Source organism: Rattus norvegicus, chromosome 6 (genome assembly GCF_021556685.1).
Source record: "Rattus norvegicus strain SHRSP/BbbUtx chromosome 6, alternate assembly SHRSP_T2T, whole genome shotgun sequence".
Taxonomy (NCBI): Eukaryota; Metazoa; Chordata; class Mammalia; order Rodentia; family Muridae; genus Rattus; species Rattus norvegicus.
Window position 1 is genome coordinate 75,391,060 of NC_141539.1, and position 15,064 is coordinate 75,406,123.

The 15,064-nt window shown below is 44.0% G+C and overlaps 1 protein-coding gene across 2 annotated transcripts; it reads left to right on the plus strand.

Annotated features, from left to right (window-relative positions):
- Positions 1 to 457: 457 nt before the first annotated feature.
- Coch (cochlin) lies at positions 458 to 14,219 on the plus strand. 2 transcript variants are annotated; one of them, NM_001108710.2, is given in 12 exon segments: positions 471 to 490; positions 663 to 715; positions 789 to 842; positions 2,662 to 2,818; positions 3,735 to 3,868; positions 4,340 to 4,402; positions 5,305 to 5,349; positions 5,429 to 5,576; positions 10,395 to 10,498; positions 11,140 to 11,366; positions 11,688 to 12,204; positions 13,325 to 14,215. In NM_001108710.2, coding segments are annotated over 11 exon segments (1,659 nt in total). In that variant the 5' UTR covers positions 471 to 490; positions 663 to 681; the 3' UTR covers positions 13,501 to 14,215.
- Positions 14,220 to 15,064: the final 845 nt, after the last annotated feature.

Here is a 15,064-nt window from a genome sequence, read left to right on the forward strand (position 1 = left end):
AAATTCGGGTTGGTTTTATTTTAAAAGTAGGCACTGCTCACACAGGGCGCGAAGCTGGGAAGTTTTGTTCTCAGAACCCGGTGGCTTGACTGCTCTGCCCCCTGCAGCGACTTGAGGAGGGGCCCCTCAATTCCCTCAAGGCGGCGTCTCTGTCCGGTACCCTGCATGCCCTGAGCGTCCCTAGGCGTGTCCCCAAGAGAGCTCTGACTCCTTTTCCCTACAAGTCCCCGGGACACCACTGGCGACCTTCACGCCTCCCCAGTGAATCCCCACACCGCAGGGAGAGGCGCCAGTGCGCTGGCCTCCCCCGGGTGCCGTCGGGGGGCCGAGGGCGGAGCTGGCGGGCCACCGCCCTAGGTGGGGGAGCGGGGGACCGCTCCTAGCCCCCACCCGCGCCCCCCGCACAGTGCTCATGCGCGTCGCCCGCCTTTATAGCGGCTGCAGAGCCGCGCTTACCGCACTCGGGTGTTGCCGGGCGGATCCCACGCAGGTGCGGGACCCGGGGTGATACACAGGGTCTGTGCGTCCTGGTCCGAGGTGGCATAGGGCGTCTGGAGTTGCTCGATCTGCAGCCGCCGGGCTCTCCCGCCGTCGCCCGCTTCCGAGGAGCGCAGGGCCGTGCGGTCCCCGGCGAGCCTCGCTCACGCCCCACTCTCCCGCAGGTCCACGCAGACCCCCGCCATGCCCTCGTCCTGGAGCCCTGCTCTCTGCCTCGGTGGGTACACGCCCCGTCCCCGCCCTCCCGCGCGAGCGGAGGCTGCAGCCACCTCGCTCTCCTCTCTCCGCAGGTGCGTGGCTGCTGCTGCTGCTGCTGCCTCGGCTCGCGCGCGCGGAGGGAGCCGGTGAGTTAGGTGCGGGCGGAGGAAGGAGGACAGGGTCAGTCCACGCAGGCTGAGGATCTGCGGAGGGATGCGGGGCTGGAGAGGCGGAGGCCCGCCCGCACCCATTTCCAACGCACCCCTCGGGCTTACCTGTTTTTCCACGCCAGTGTCCCCGGGGTTGGTCCGTGCCTCCTTCCCGGGCGCACACCACGTAGCCCCGGGACCATTCGTCCGGAGTTACTGGGGACAACTGTTTGGTCCCAGCCCACAGAGGAGGGCTGCTCAGGTCATGGTCCCACCTAGTCCGATCACCTTACCGTTGCTTGTAACCTCTATGGAGAACAACGTCGGCGGTTCCTATCGCTCACTGGGAGCCTCAAAAGAGTTTGTTCCACGTAGAAGTCCGAGTGTGGTTCGGTGTCTTTTCTGCGGTGTAAGAGGCAGTTTCGTTTCTAAAAATCTTAGGTTTGCCTTTCTTCAAAGTAGAAAGGGTAAGTACCTTTTGCCCAACGAAGCAAGTGTTAGCAGCTCCAGACAGTCTGGGTCCAAGGATTTCAGGGCCATCGCCGCCGCCCCACTCCCACCCCCATCCCCATCACTGAAAACGGAAAAGATTGGGGTTATTTGATAGAGGTGCTAGACTCCTATCTGAAGTTAGGATTTTAATCGAGCCTGAGAAATTGATATAGCACCTTGCGTCTTCCCCTTACTTCCGCGGTCCGGGTAGCAGCCTAGACAAGGGTCCTTGGCAGAGACAAGTTACTCAACTTGCAAAACCATCCCCTATCTTGCCCGATGAGGGAGACTTTTTTTTTTTTTTTTAAAGTCTGTCTTGGATAACTTCAATTCCCTGTGTTCGGAAAGTCGTATTTAATAACCTTAATCTCTATTTACTCATCAGTAAGTTGACAGACCACCATTTTGCTGTTTGTTGTAATCTGACAAATTAACACCTTTGGTAGTAACTTTCTTGCTTGTTTGCATTTTTGAAGGGTGTCGTTGTGGCGCAGGCTGAGCCCACTGTGTAACCCGCTCTAGCCTCAGACTCAAGGCAATCTTCCCACCTCAGTTTCCTGAGTGCTGGGCTGGCTTTGTGAGCTACTCTGGGTCCAAAACTGCATATATTATTGGTCTGACTGATTGTAAGATTTAAGCATATTAGCAGTGCTTTCTATAATAATAATAATAATAATAATAATAATAATAATAATAATAATATCCCTTTGGACAGATCTGGGAGAGATTCAGTCAGAAGCAAATAGAAGACTAACTTCCTTGTGTCCTATCCTTTGGGAGTTGTGGAGTGCTCCATAGGCTGGCTAACTCTATGACTTTCATTTCCTCATTTGTAAAATGTGGGAGTAAATCCCATTCTGCCGATCCAGGCACCAGTTAACTGGTTGGTTTGTGTGAATGTGGGACTGTGAGGCCCAGAATGTATCAGGTAACCCGGCTAAACAGCCCCCTGGGAAGGACAGCTTGAAGACTAAGGCTCAATATAGACTTACCGTCATCATAAATAACTATGGACAGTTTCGTCACAATTAGGACTTTTTATGTCTAGATCAAAGATTACGTTATTTTCTCATTCTGATGTACTCTCAGTTACATTTTCCAAGTTGATGAAGAACTGGGAACAATGTCACATTAGATGTCTGTAGCAACCGGGCCCTAGATTAAATTGGAAACCCCTTTGGATTGCTAATATTTAAAATGGTGTCCACGTTTAAGTCGGTGTTTTGGTAGCAGTATAGAAATCGGGGGAATAAACACAGCCCCACACCTCACGTCCCCTGCAATGCCCTCCAGGAGTTCTTACACACGTGCCCTTTCTCTTCAGTGCCCATCCCCATCACCTGCTTTACCAGAGGCCTGGATATCCGGAAAGAAAAAGCAGATGTTCTCTGCCCAGGAGGCTGCTCTCTGGAGGAATTTTCTGTGTTTGGGAACATAGTGTATGCCTCGGTGTCCAGCATCTGCGGGGCTGCTGTCCACAGGTAAGCCGGAGCACATGGAAGGGGGTGGGAATCAGCTCAGGTGTGATTACTTCCTTTCCTGGGTGGACCCCTCTCCTGCCTGCTTGCTTCTTTTTGGTGTCAATTTTGGCAGTATTTTGAGATTTTCATGGGTACTCTTGCATGGCCTAATGTGCAAGGGTAACTTTCTGACAATGAGCAGAGAACATTATTTTTAAAAGTGTGTGTGTGTGTGTGTGTGTGTGTGTGTGTGTGTGTGTCCATGGAGGACAGGTGCAGGTGTTGAATCCATGTGTCTGTGAGCTACCTCACAGTGCTATGAACTGAACTTGGGGTTTCTGGAAGAGCAGCAAGCTCTATTAAACGCAGAGCAATTCCTCCAGCCCTGCATTAGTGCTTGGCGGCTACATTCCTATGACTCTAAAATAGTCCTCATCGTGTCGTATGTAGTAGGGATTTTATACTACACATGGTATCGTTTTGACTTCCATCACAAGTCTTAAAGTAGACACAGGCTTTGTTCTGGCTTTCACGTGGGGAGACTGAACTTGGGGTTGTCAAATATCTTGCTGATGTCACTATGGTAAGCCAATACCATGCCATCCTACAGTAGAGGCAGAAGTATGATCCTTTTAAACACAGGCAAGGGCACATGCAGTTAACTACTTTAAGACATTTGACACCTCTTTATTAATTATGCATCTCTGAAATGTGGGAAACAGGATACCAGTGTATTCTTATCTTCCCTTTTACAAGTTTGACAGTACAAACTCACTTCTCCAGACATACTTGTTTCTCTGTAAGCAGGGCAGGTCTTCAAGGGCCAGCAGTAAGCATCCTTAGGCAACTTCTCCACTCGGCTATTTTCTTCACCCATCCAAACAGCAGATGGCTCTCTCTATTGGGTAGCGTCTCAGCTGTAACTCTTGCATTGCAGGGGAGTGATTGGCACCTCAGGGGGCCCAGTGCGTGTCTATAGCCTTCCTGGTAGAGAGAACTATTCCTCGGTGGCTGCCAATGGCATTCAGTCTCAGACCCTTTCCAGATGGTCTGCTTCCTTCGCTGTGACCAGTAGGTACAATTTCACAGTTTTCAGCTGTGTATAAACACTGTCTCCACTCCCCTCAAAGGGTTCTCCACTTTCTTAGCCCTATGGTTTTGTTTTGTTTTGTTTTGTTTTTTTTGTGCTGGAAAATCTAGTAGTTAAGAAGTCAACCATGGAATAAATTCACCCAAACCAAACTTGGGTGACTGGCAGAGGGACAATGTCTCTTTCCACAGTGGAAACCAAAATCTGAATTGTTTGCGATCTGGATGCCTAGATACTTAGCAGGTAACTAACTGTCAAAGTAGGCAGTTCAGATTTGGGTGATCTTTTCAAATACACTCAGAATGCATTTTGGTTCTCCAAACCTAATGGTCAGTATGATGTTTATACCCGAGTCACTATTTCTCCCTTAATTATCACGTAGAATTTTAGATTCATAATGTCCTAATGACAGAGAAGGAAGGAGAAAAACAATAAACTTCTCATTTCGACAGAAGGCAAAAGCAGTACCCAGGAAGCCACGGGACGGGCAGTGTCCACAGCCAATCCGCCCTCAGGTAGGAAATGCGAAGCTGTTCCCCTGTTACCTGGCAACAATTTGGAGCCATAGATGTTGTTGGCAGATGCTTTCCTTCATAGCACTAATAGCAGGAAGCAAAGCAGCTATGTCACATTTACTGATGCATTTTTGGATGGAAACATTATATTTTACAGTTCTTCTTTATTATAACCTAGCTCATCCACTCTCGGGAGGTCCTCTCTCTCTCTCCCTGATTTGATGGACCGTGAGGAAAAACTGGTCAGAGACTGTTTTCCACTGTTTGCTTCATGAAATCCCCCTTAGTTCCTGCACTGTCGTGCAGCTAAGAGAAATCAGTGTATGTCTGCTACCAGAAACTATCCAGGGATAGCGTCTTCCAGAACAGCGACAATTTAGGTTTACTTTATTCGAGATTTGCTTTATGTGTCTATGTGCGTGCTTGAGTGTGTTTATGTGCACCGTGTGTGCAGGCAAAGGCAGGCCCACAGGACAGTAGTGGTTATTTTGGAGCCCAGGTTACAGGTTATTGTAACTCGAGCAACTTAAAGTGAGTGATGGGAACCAAACCTGGGTCTTCGGTAAGAGCAGCGAGCACACTTGCATGTCGCTCCATCTCGCTGACCCTGGTAGTGGCCATTTTAAATTCAAAGACATTATAACCATGTGGCTCTGTATTCCCAATCCTGCCTTAATTGTGGGTTTAAGATATCAAAGCCGCTGATAGATTCATACCAAGTCCATAGGCCTGCCACAGTTCTGCTGTGTTTGTTGTTGCTGCTGTTGGAGTATCGCTTTCCCAGCCCAGAAGACCGTGAAAAGAACTTAAAAGTCTTTCTAAGCATGGCACCCCTTGCCATGGGCTCACCCAGGTGGAAGTTCCTGCTTGTTGTTGCCAAGAGTGAGCTTCCTTTGTTTCAGGTAAAAGACTGAAGAAAACACCGGAGAAGAAGACTGGCAATAAAGGTAAGCTAAGTGTTCAGGGAAATGGTGTTTCCTTCTGCTGCTCCGGAGACTAACAAAGCCCTTCTTTGGCTCTCTGTAGACTGCAAGGCAGACATTGCATTTCTCATCGATGGAAGCTTTAATATAGGGCAGCGCCGATTTAATTTGCAGAAGAATTTTGTTGGGAAGGTGGCACTAATGTTGGGAGTTGGAACCGAAGGACCACACGTGGGCCTCGTTCAAGCCAGGTACCAACTTTAATAAAATAAAGAGATTACAGATGTCTTGAATGGTGATAACTTACCATTTCATTTCAGTTGAACATAACTTAAATCTGGGCAAGTTGCCAAACTATGCACAGTCAGGATTTAAGAATGTCTATACATGGCTGGGCATGGTGGTGCCTACCTTTAATCCCAGCACTCAGGAGGCAGAGGCAGGCAATTGCCTTATGTTAGCTTTCTACTCATCTCTGTGAGTTCAAGACTAGCCTGGGCTACCTAGCAAATAGACCAGCCAGGGCTGCATAGTGAGACCCAGTCTTTCAAATAGAAAAATCTCTGAAAGCACTTGCATGTACACATCATGCAAGTTCTCAATCTCCAACACTGCAAACAACAATATCAAAGACTGCCTGGGTAGACTGTGCAGGGCTCAGTGAGCCATTGCATAAAAGGACTTAATGAACTGTAGGAGATGCAGAAAGGGGGCAGAATAGCTTGGGAACCTTACATGAATACCTTTCTCGGCTTCACTTAGTTCTTGAGTTTTCCTTTTGGAAGGGAGCAGCCATGAACTTTGTTCTCTGCTGCTGCTGGTGTTGTTGTTGTTGTTGTTGTTGTTGTTGCCCTTTCTATATTCCTTCATTGGGGATCCAAGCTGGCTGTTACCACTCTAGTTGGCAATGCGAACCTGGGAGAGTGGAGCCTAAAAAACATGAGGTGTACTAGAGTCTCATCCAGTAGGCAACTTTATTCAGGGTATCAGACAATTTATAGTCTGAGGGCATTCTGAGGATTAAGAAAGGTCATATGAGCAAAGCTGACTTTGAGTTCAAGCTGTATACAGTCACGACTGCAGTGTCACATGAGTTTAGGCTGTATACAGCCATGAAGGCAGCCCTCACCTGCAAATGTCATTCTGAATACAAATGGGTAAAATGATCGATAATCTAAAGTAAAACCCACTCCTATGATTACACCCTGGAGAGGCATGAGAGCGGGTTCCAAGAGCAACCCATGTGATGGAGGAACAGAAATCACAAGCCTCCTGTCTTGTTTACATGGCGTTTTCTAATAAGCTCTTAGAAATCTCCTCAGGCAGCTTCATTCACAGACCATGTTCTGACACATAACCTCTTACACTTCCTGCCTGTAAAAATAATATTGGTGGGTTTTAGCACTGTAGTATGTTCCTTACAGGAGGCTTCCAAAGCTAGGTACAAAGAAATACATTTCTCAGAGCAAGCCTTTATAAAGTTGTTTCCTTTCTGCATTTGAGAAGATGTTCCTCTAAACACATGCTCCCCTTTCCTACAATTCAGTCTATAAACGTGTTGAACCCTGTTTGTCTCCCCCACCCTTGGTGTTTTAGCATTTTCTTGAGGCAGATGTGCACTTTCCTTTGCATACTCGTGTAGACATTCTTCCCTTGCCTTTCACGGTTACACAGCGTCCTGTGATAAAGCCTTCTGTCAGCTTTCTGTCCATCTTTGATTATTTCACTCAACTGAATTCCTGGGCGTGGAGTTCAGTCACTTTCAAAGTCTTTGACAAAATTACTAAGTGGCTTTCTAGACAGTTGACCAGCTAATATTATCAGCAGTGTGTAGCCCCACACAACCACAAACACTAATATTCCGATTGTTACATTTTTGTTGTTTGTTTTTCAAGACCAAGTTTCTCTGTGTAGGCTTGGCTGTCCCGGAATTTGCTCTGTAGACCAGGCTGGCCTTCAGTGCAAGAGATCCCCTTGACTCTGCCTTCCAAGTCTGCTTGTTACCTTTTATAGTCAGCTCTGCTTAGAAGTTATTTAACTTTTCTATATAATACAGCCATCCCCCTTGTTTTTAAAACACTGAGCCCCTTATGTATTGATTTAAAATGAAATATCAATTTCATGAATACCTAGGCAAGTTTCTTTGTCTCAGGGGCTGATTTTTTTCTTTCTTTTTCCCTTGTGATGCTGCTGGTTTGGTTGGTTGGTTGGTTGGCTGGCTGGCTGACTGGTTTTTGTTTTTGTTTTTGTTTTTTGTTTTGTTTTATAGACCAGGGTGGACTTGAACACAAAGCTCCTCCTCTGCCTCTCAGGCACTGGGATTACCAGCATACCATCATGTCTGGCTTAGGTAGTGATACTTATATTTTCGAGGTATTTTGATTATTATAGCTCTACTGGATTTAAACATCCCCTGAGGCAATTCAGCATGACTTCCTTTCTAATATTGTTTTGTTTGGGCTAATTAACCCCATGCATTTTCAAAATGAAAGCTGCATTAACTTATGTATTCAGAGTTTTTCTGCTTAAGGAAGCACTAGAATAAAGAGCTCATATTTGAATAGAACAGAATGACCCTTGCATCATTAACAAAGCAAAAAAAAAAAAAAGATGAATCTCCTTAGGTTAGAATTTAAGTAGTTGGAAGTGGCTACAAACTGAAAAGTTTGTACCATGAAATGAGATTCTGTGACCTAGCATTCCACTAGGAATGCTGATAGAAACCAGCAGGCATGCAGAGGTGAAGTCTGTGCTTTTCTTGTCACTTGAAGAGTTGAAGGAGAATAGATCTTATCTTAAACAAACGAACAAACAAAACTGGACAAAAAATTGACTACTTATGCTAAAAGCTTAAATGAAATACTGACTTTAAAGATGTGCTGTTGTTTTACTTAACATGCTCGTGTGTGTGTGTGTGTGTGTGTGTGTGTGTATCTGTGTGTGTCTGTGTGTGTGTGTGTGTTTGTCTGTGTCTGTGTGTATGTGTGTCTGTGTGTATGTGTGTCTGTGTGTATGTGTGTCTGTGTGTGTCTGTGTATCTGTGTGTATCTGTGTGTGTCTGTGTGTGTGTATCTGTGTATGTGTGTCTGTGTGTGTGTTTGTCTGTTTCTGTATGTGTGTGTGTCTGTGTCTGTGTATCTGTGTGTGTCTGTGTGTGTGTCTGTGTGTGTTTGTCTGTGTCTGTGTGTATGTGTGTCTGTGTGTTGTCTGTGTATCTGTGTGTGTCTGTGTGTCTTTGTGTGTATCTGTGTGTCTGTGTGTGTGTGTCTGTGTATCTGTGTGTGTCTGTGTATCTGTGTGTGTCTGTATATCTGTGTGTCTCTGTGTGTGTGTCTGTGTATCTGTGTCTGTGTGTGTGTATCTGTGTGTGTGTGTCTGTGTGTATCTGTGTGTCTGTGTGTCTGTGTGTGTGTATCTGTGTGTGTGTCTGTGTGTATCTGTGTGTCTGTCTGTCTGTGTGTGTGTCTGTGTGTATGTGTGTCTGTGTCTGTGTATCTGTGTGTGTCTGTATATCTGTGTGTCTGTATATCTGTGTGTCTCTGTCTGTGTGTGTGTCTGTGTGTCTGTGTGTGTGTATCTGTGTGTGTGTGTGTGTGTGCTCATGTGCATGTGCTCACAAGCACAGGCACAAGCACGTATTCATGTGTGTGCAGAAGGTAGAAGACAACCTGAGGTGTTACTCTTCAGGTGTTATCCACTTTCTGTTGTTTTAAACAGATACTTCATAGACCCGGAACTAGCCAAGTAGGCTAGGCTGGCTGGCCAGCATGTCCAGGGACCCACCTTCCCAGCACCAGGATCACAAGTCTAGGTCACCACACTCAGCTCTCTTTACATGGGTTCTAGGGATCGAACCCAGGTCCTGGTCTGAACCATCTACCCAGTCCTCAACACAGACTCTAATGAATTGAAAATTCTTTACATCTCATAACTAGGATTGACAAATATCAGTCTTTATAAGAAAAAAATGTAATTTTTAAACATTGTAGTGTTTTACAGTACATTCCTTTGTATCCTGCCCTTAATCTTAGGGACTAGAAATGGCTCCGCGAATAAGAGCACTGGTTGCTTTTCCAAACGACACAGGTTTACCTACATGGCTGCTCACATAAATCTGTCACTCCAGTTCCAGGACATCCCACAGATTTTTCTGGCCTCTGTTGGCATATGGTATCCACATGGTGCACTGATGTAACATGCAGGCAAAATACCCATGCACATAGGGATAATTTAAATGGAGGGCGGCAATGGGGGGAGGGTTGGGAGGGGAACACCCATAAGGAAGGGGAGGGGGGAGGGGGATGTTTGCCCGGATACCAGGAAAGGGAATAACACTCGAAATGTATATAAGAAATACTCAAGTTAATAAAAATAAAATAAAATAAAATAAAATGTCTTCTGACCTGAGAGACCGGCTTAGACTGCTGATGTACTCTCATATCCAACTGTTTGCTTCCTACTTGGTGCCTTCTACTAAAGGCAGAACCCAGAGCCGACCTACTTTAACATGCTGCATCCATGTAGTCTGTTATTCCTGTTCCAACCTAGATTTGGAATGGTTTTGGAGCCAGTTGAGTCTGAATTTAAAAGGCAGCCATGTTTTCTTAGACATATTACCTAAGTGTTCTGAACCTGTTTCAGTGATTGGGATAATTCTACCTTGTGAAAATATGAAACAAAACTGTATATGCTTGGCCATTATGAGAAATACAATAAATGCTGCACAAGGCAACTGTACTTGTCGCATCTGCTGCACTCTTGTTGTTGTACTTGCAACATTCCCAGGGAGGAGAAGCAATGTGCTAGCTGATTGTGGTTTAAGAAAGACCTGGGTCTGACTTTTTTATTCATCTTATGCTTTTCCCCCTGAATGTAGGTCTTTGAGTCATGTGTGGTGCTGGTGCCCACAGAGGTCAGAAGGGGTGTTAGGTCCTCTGGACGTGAGTTAGATGGTTGTGAGCCATTATGTTGCTTCTGGAAATGGAACCTGGGTTCTCTGCTAGTAAACTTTTTAAAGGTCATCTGTTTATTTGCCTTTCCTGAAAAACTTTCTTTTTTCATTTTTATAGTGAACACCCCAAAATAGAATTTTACTTGAAAAACTTTACTTCGGCCAAAGATGTCTTGTTTGCCATAAAAGAAGTAGGTTTCCGAGGGGGTAACTCCAACACAGGTAAGCACACAGAGATTAGAACTGAAAGCAGCATTGTGCCATTTGTGACACTTCTAGCACTTCAGTTTTGGCAGGATCTGCATACCATCACCTGACAACTCACTAAAATGGAAAATATACCAATAGGTCAGAACTATAAACCTGGCTGGCCTCAAACTCAGAAATCTGCCTGCTTCTGCCTCCCAAGTGCTAGGATTAAAGATGGGACTGCCATGGCTGATGCTGATAATTCTTAAAAACAAAACAAAAACTCTACATCATTGTGAGTTTATAATCCTTACAGGTCAGTTACTTCTTTAGGAAAGTACCTGTTTACCATCAAAAATAAACACGTAACCAATGCAGGAAGGTGGGGCAGACTTCAGAAGGCTCCTTGATCCCTAGCTGTCCTCATAGGTCAGCAGGGGCAAGAGTACACAAGAGGGTGTGATTTGTTGGTTAACTGAAGGAAATGTGAGACTTCTGGAAGGTGGAGGGGAAAGCAGTGTGGACTATGAAGCCCAAACCAGGTCTGAAGGATAATTAATAATCATTTTGCTAACTGAAATCCACGAGTTAAATTCTTAATGGCATCAGTTATTACCCTAAAATAGAAATATAATCTGGACCACCACAAATGCTGCTTATTTGCTTGTTCTTAGGAAAAGCTTTGAAGCACACTGCTCAGAAATTCTTTACAGCAGACACTGGTGTGAGAAAAGGAATACCAAAAGTGGTGGTGGTGTTTATTGATGGTTGGCCTTCTGATGACATTGAGGAAGCAGGCATTGTGGCCAGAGAGTTTGGTGTCAATGTATTTATAGTTTCCGTGGCCAAGCCCATCCCTGAAGAACTGGGGATGGTTCAAGATGTTGCATTTGTTGACAAGGTAAGGTGCAAGGGTTCTTGTTAGTGGGGAGGAGTGATTCAGTTTGGGGTCTCTTAAGCCTAGTCATGACAAGCCTATAACTAGATTACTGAACATGTAAGGTTTGATGAGTCTAGAACAACAAACCTGTAATCCCAGCTAGTCAATGAGGCCAAGGCAACAGGTTCAGGGCCCGCCTGGACAACTGAATAAGACCCCATAGCTCAAAATGAATAGTAACAAAAGGGCTGGGGACATGTGCAAGGTTCTAGGTTCATTCTTCAGTACTGCATAAGTTTCAGAATATTAATCAACTTTTAATCTTCTGCCTTTTCCCATTAGGCTGTGTGCAGGAATAATGGCTTCTTCTCTTATCACATGCCCAACTGGTTTGGCACTACAAAATATGTAAAGCCTCTGGTGCAGAAGCTCTGTACTCATGAACAGATGATGTGCAGCAAAACCTGTTACAACTCAGTCAATATTGCCTTTCTGATTGATGGCTCCAGCAGCGTTGGAGATAGCAATTTCCGCCTCATGCTTGAATTTGTTTCTAACATAGCGAAGACATTTGAAATCTCAGACATTGGAGCCAAGATAGCAGCTGTACAGTTCACTTATGATCAGCGCACAGAATTCAGTTTCACTGACTATAACACCAAAGAGAACGTCCTAGCTGTCCTAGCGAATATACGCTACATGAGTGGTGGGACAGCTACGGGTGATGCCATTTCCTTTACTGTTAGAAATGTATTTGGTCCCATAAGGGACAGCCCCAACAAAAACTTCCTGGTTATTGTCACAGATGGACAGTCCTACGATGATGTCCGAGGTCCAGCTGCAGCTGCCCATGATGCAGGTAAGATGGTTGTCCTTTGGATTAAGATTAAGGAAGGGGTCCTGTGAAGTCTAGGAGTCAGCATCTTTGTAGAAAGGATCCTTTAGTGGAATTTATATATTCTATGAGCTTTGGAGTCTGAATGAGTTGAAATTCTTCCAAGCTCCACTGAAATCCCTTTGGGAGGCTTTGCTGTTGTTTTTCTGTGTAACATCTCTGGCTGTCCTGGAACTCACTCTGTGGACTAGGCGGACTTCAAACTCAGAGATCCTCCTGCCTCTGCCTCTTAAGTGCTGAGATTAAAGGCCTGTGCCACCAACATGTAGCTCAAGGGGAGTTTTTATTAGATTATTATTATTCACCAAATTGATTTAAAGACTAGCAATTTTAAAAAATGACTTTTTTTCAAAAAATTTGAGTGTTTTTCCTGTGTTTATGTATGTGCACAGTGTGTAACTGATGCCCATAAAGGTCACGAGGGGGCATTGGATGTCCTGGAACTGGAGTCATGGATGTCTGTAAACTATGTGGGTGCAGGAAGTAGAACATAGGTCTGGTGCAAGAACAACAAATGTTCTTACCTGGGGAGCCATTTCTCCAGCTCTTAAGATTTACAATTTTTAAGTACTGAATTTGTACATATAATTTCAAAGACTGAAGTAGAACAAATAAAATTATCACTAGTTCCTATTCCTCAGACAATGCAACCTTCCCCATTTACCTGTCCTCTTGTGCCAGTCTCACTTTAATGTGCTAATTAGGACCTCAAGATGATATCTGAAAGTGACAATAGCAGGGAGTCCCTTCTGTCAAACATGTGCCTGCTACATAAACTATCAGCTTAATTCACTTTCTTTTAAGAGTTCCTTTCTTTTCCTAGCTTGTTCAGTGCAGTCTTGAGTAAGGTGACAATCTCAGTGTTTTCATCAGGTTATTAATAAACAGCTGATAGCAAAGCTTCTGGTTTTGACCAATTTTTCTTGCCATAATCAAAATGACTGTGGTCTACCTAAAAACAGCATAAATTTCACTTAAAAATTAGGCAGTTTCCTCTGCAGCTATGTATTAATGTGTGAAATATATAACTTTATATGTAAGCTAAGCCTATTTTTAACTTATTTAAAATATTTCCACTTTTTAGGTATCACCATCTTCTCTGTTGGTGTGGCTTGGGCACCTCTGGATGACCTGAAAGACATGGCCTCTAAACCCAAAGAGTCCCACGCCTTCTTTACCAGAGAGTTTACAGGATTGGAACCGATTGTCTCTGATGTCATTAGAGGCATCTGTAGAGATTTCTTAGAATCCCAGCAATAACCGATACTCTGACAACGCAAGGAATACGTACAAGGGATCTAATGTTCAAATTGTGTTCTCAATGCCTATATAACTTTTAGCTTACCAGTGTCAAAAAGTATGTCAACAGCTGTTTAAAGGAAATGTACATTCATTTGAAGCTCACAATTTAGATTGGCTTGATAATCAGGTCCTTAGAAACTCAGGAAAGAGGAGATGTCATGGCTTAAAGTTGGGAGGTCAAATATGCATAGTGCATAGGTAAGCTACTTAGCTTAATAAAAGAACCTGACGCTTAGACACAACGCACTGTTCCTTCTTTAATCACTCTGCATTGACCATGCAAGGAAACAAGACAGCTTTTAAACACAGATCAAGTCTAAGTATTTTGCCCCACGTTGATGTTTTCTTAAAATCAGCCAAGGACAGCTGTTATTCTGTGTACTAGTCATAACTACACATTTTATATACTCATGTATCTAGCTTCTTTTGTAGTGTTTTCATAACTTAATGGCTGAAATATTACATTGAGTAAATGTAGGATTGCGGTATTTTTCTATTTATATCCTTAACTTTATGTGTACAGACAGGCATATACTCCAAGGACTAAGAAAATGTTTAAGCAGGTAACGTTTCTTTTTTTTTGGAAAAAAAAATGTTTCAAGTATTGTAACAGGAAAAATACTTGGTATAATAGCTTGGCTATGTCAGCAATAAAATGACTAGTGACTGAGTACCTATTTATTAACACTAGTGTTTATCTTTTTAAAATTTAATATACATTGGTGTTTTGACTGCGTGTGTCTGTGTGATGGTGTCAAACACGCTGGAACTAGAATCCAAACAGTTCTGAGCTGCCATGCAGCTTCTGGGAATTGAACCTGCGTCCTCTGGAAGCGCAGTCAGTGCTCTTAAACCACTGAGACATCTCTCCATGTGTATGACAAAAACCCTACACTTGCTACTTCACATGGAATGAGCAATCTGAACTAAGACATGCAATAACATCTCTCTTCCAATGACATACTGAATGCCTTATGTAGACATCACTGCAGTCACTACCAGGGTAACCACTAGGCCATGCTTTTGAGTACTGGCTTCAAAAGAAGTATCATTATTAAAAACTTACCACATTTCTGAAGCTGCTGTCAAGCCATATCCACTTCATATGGATTAGAGCTCACCACAGGGACCTATTACCATTATCTTGCCTACCTTCTCTAATCTAGGCTCTGACCCTGTCCTTACCCAACTGTGGAACTGTTTACTACCAACTGACTTAGAAAAAATACTGGTTATTGACTGGTGATTTACTCGAGTATACCCAAACATCAAGCCCATGCAGAAGGATTGATTATGTATGAGAAGAGACAGAACTTGAATATCTCAAAAACTACGTAAAAATTTGATTAAAAAAATTCCTTCTCCCCTTCTATAAAAGGTTACAAATGATTCGTTGTGAACCAGAAGAATCTTACCATAAAAAATAGATTTAATTTAGTCTGACTTCAGAAGTTCTCTTCTAGGAGTAAATGAAACCCCAGCATCTCTGTATGTGAACAATCAAAGTATTAATAATAAGGAT

Coding starts and splice junctions, on each gene's coding strand:
- Coch (XM_087553805.1), top strand. CDS start 682: ATGCCCTCGTCCTGGAGCCCTGCTCTCTGCCTCG. Junction 716..788: donor GAGCCCTGCTCTCTGCCTCG/GTGGGTACACGC, acceptor CTCTCTCCGCAG/GTGCGTGGCTGCTGCTGCTG. Junction 843..2,661: donor CGCGCGCGCGGAGGGAGCCG/GTGAGTTAGGTG, acceptor CTTTCTCTTCAG/TGCCCATCCCCATCACCTGC.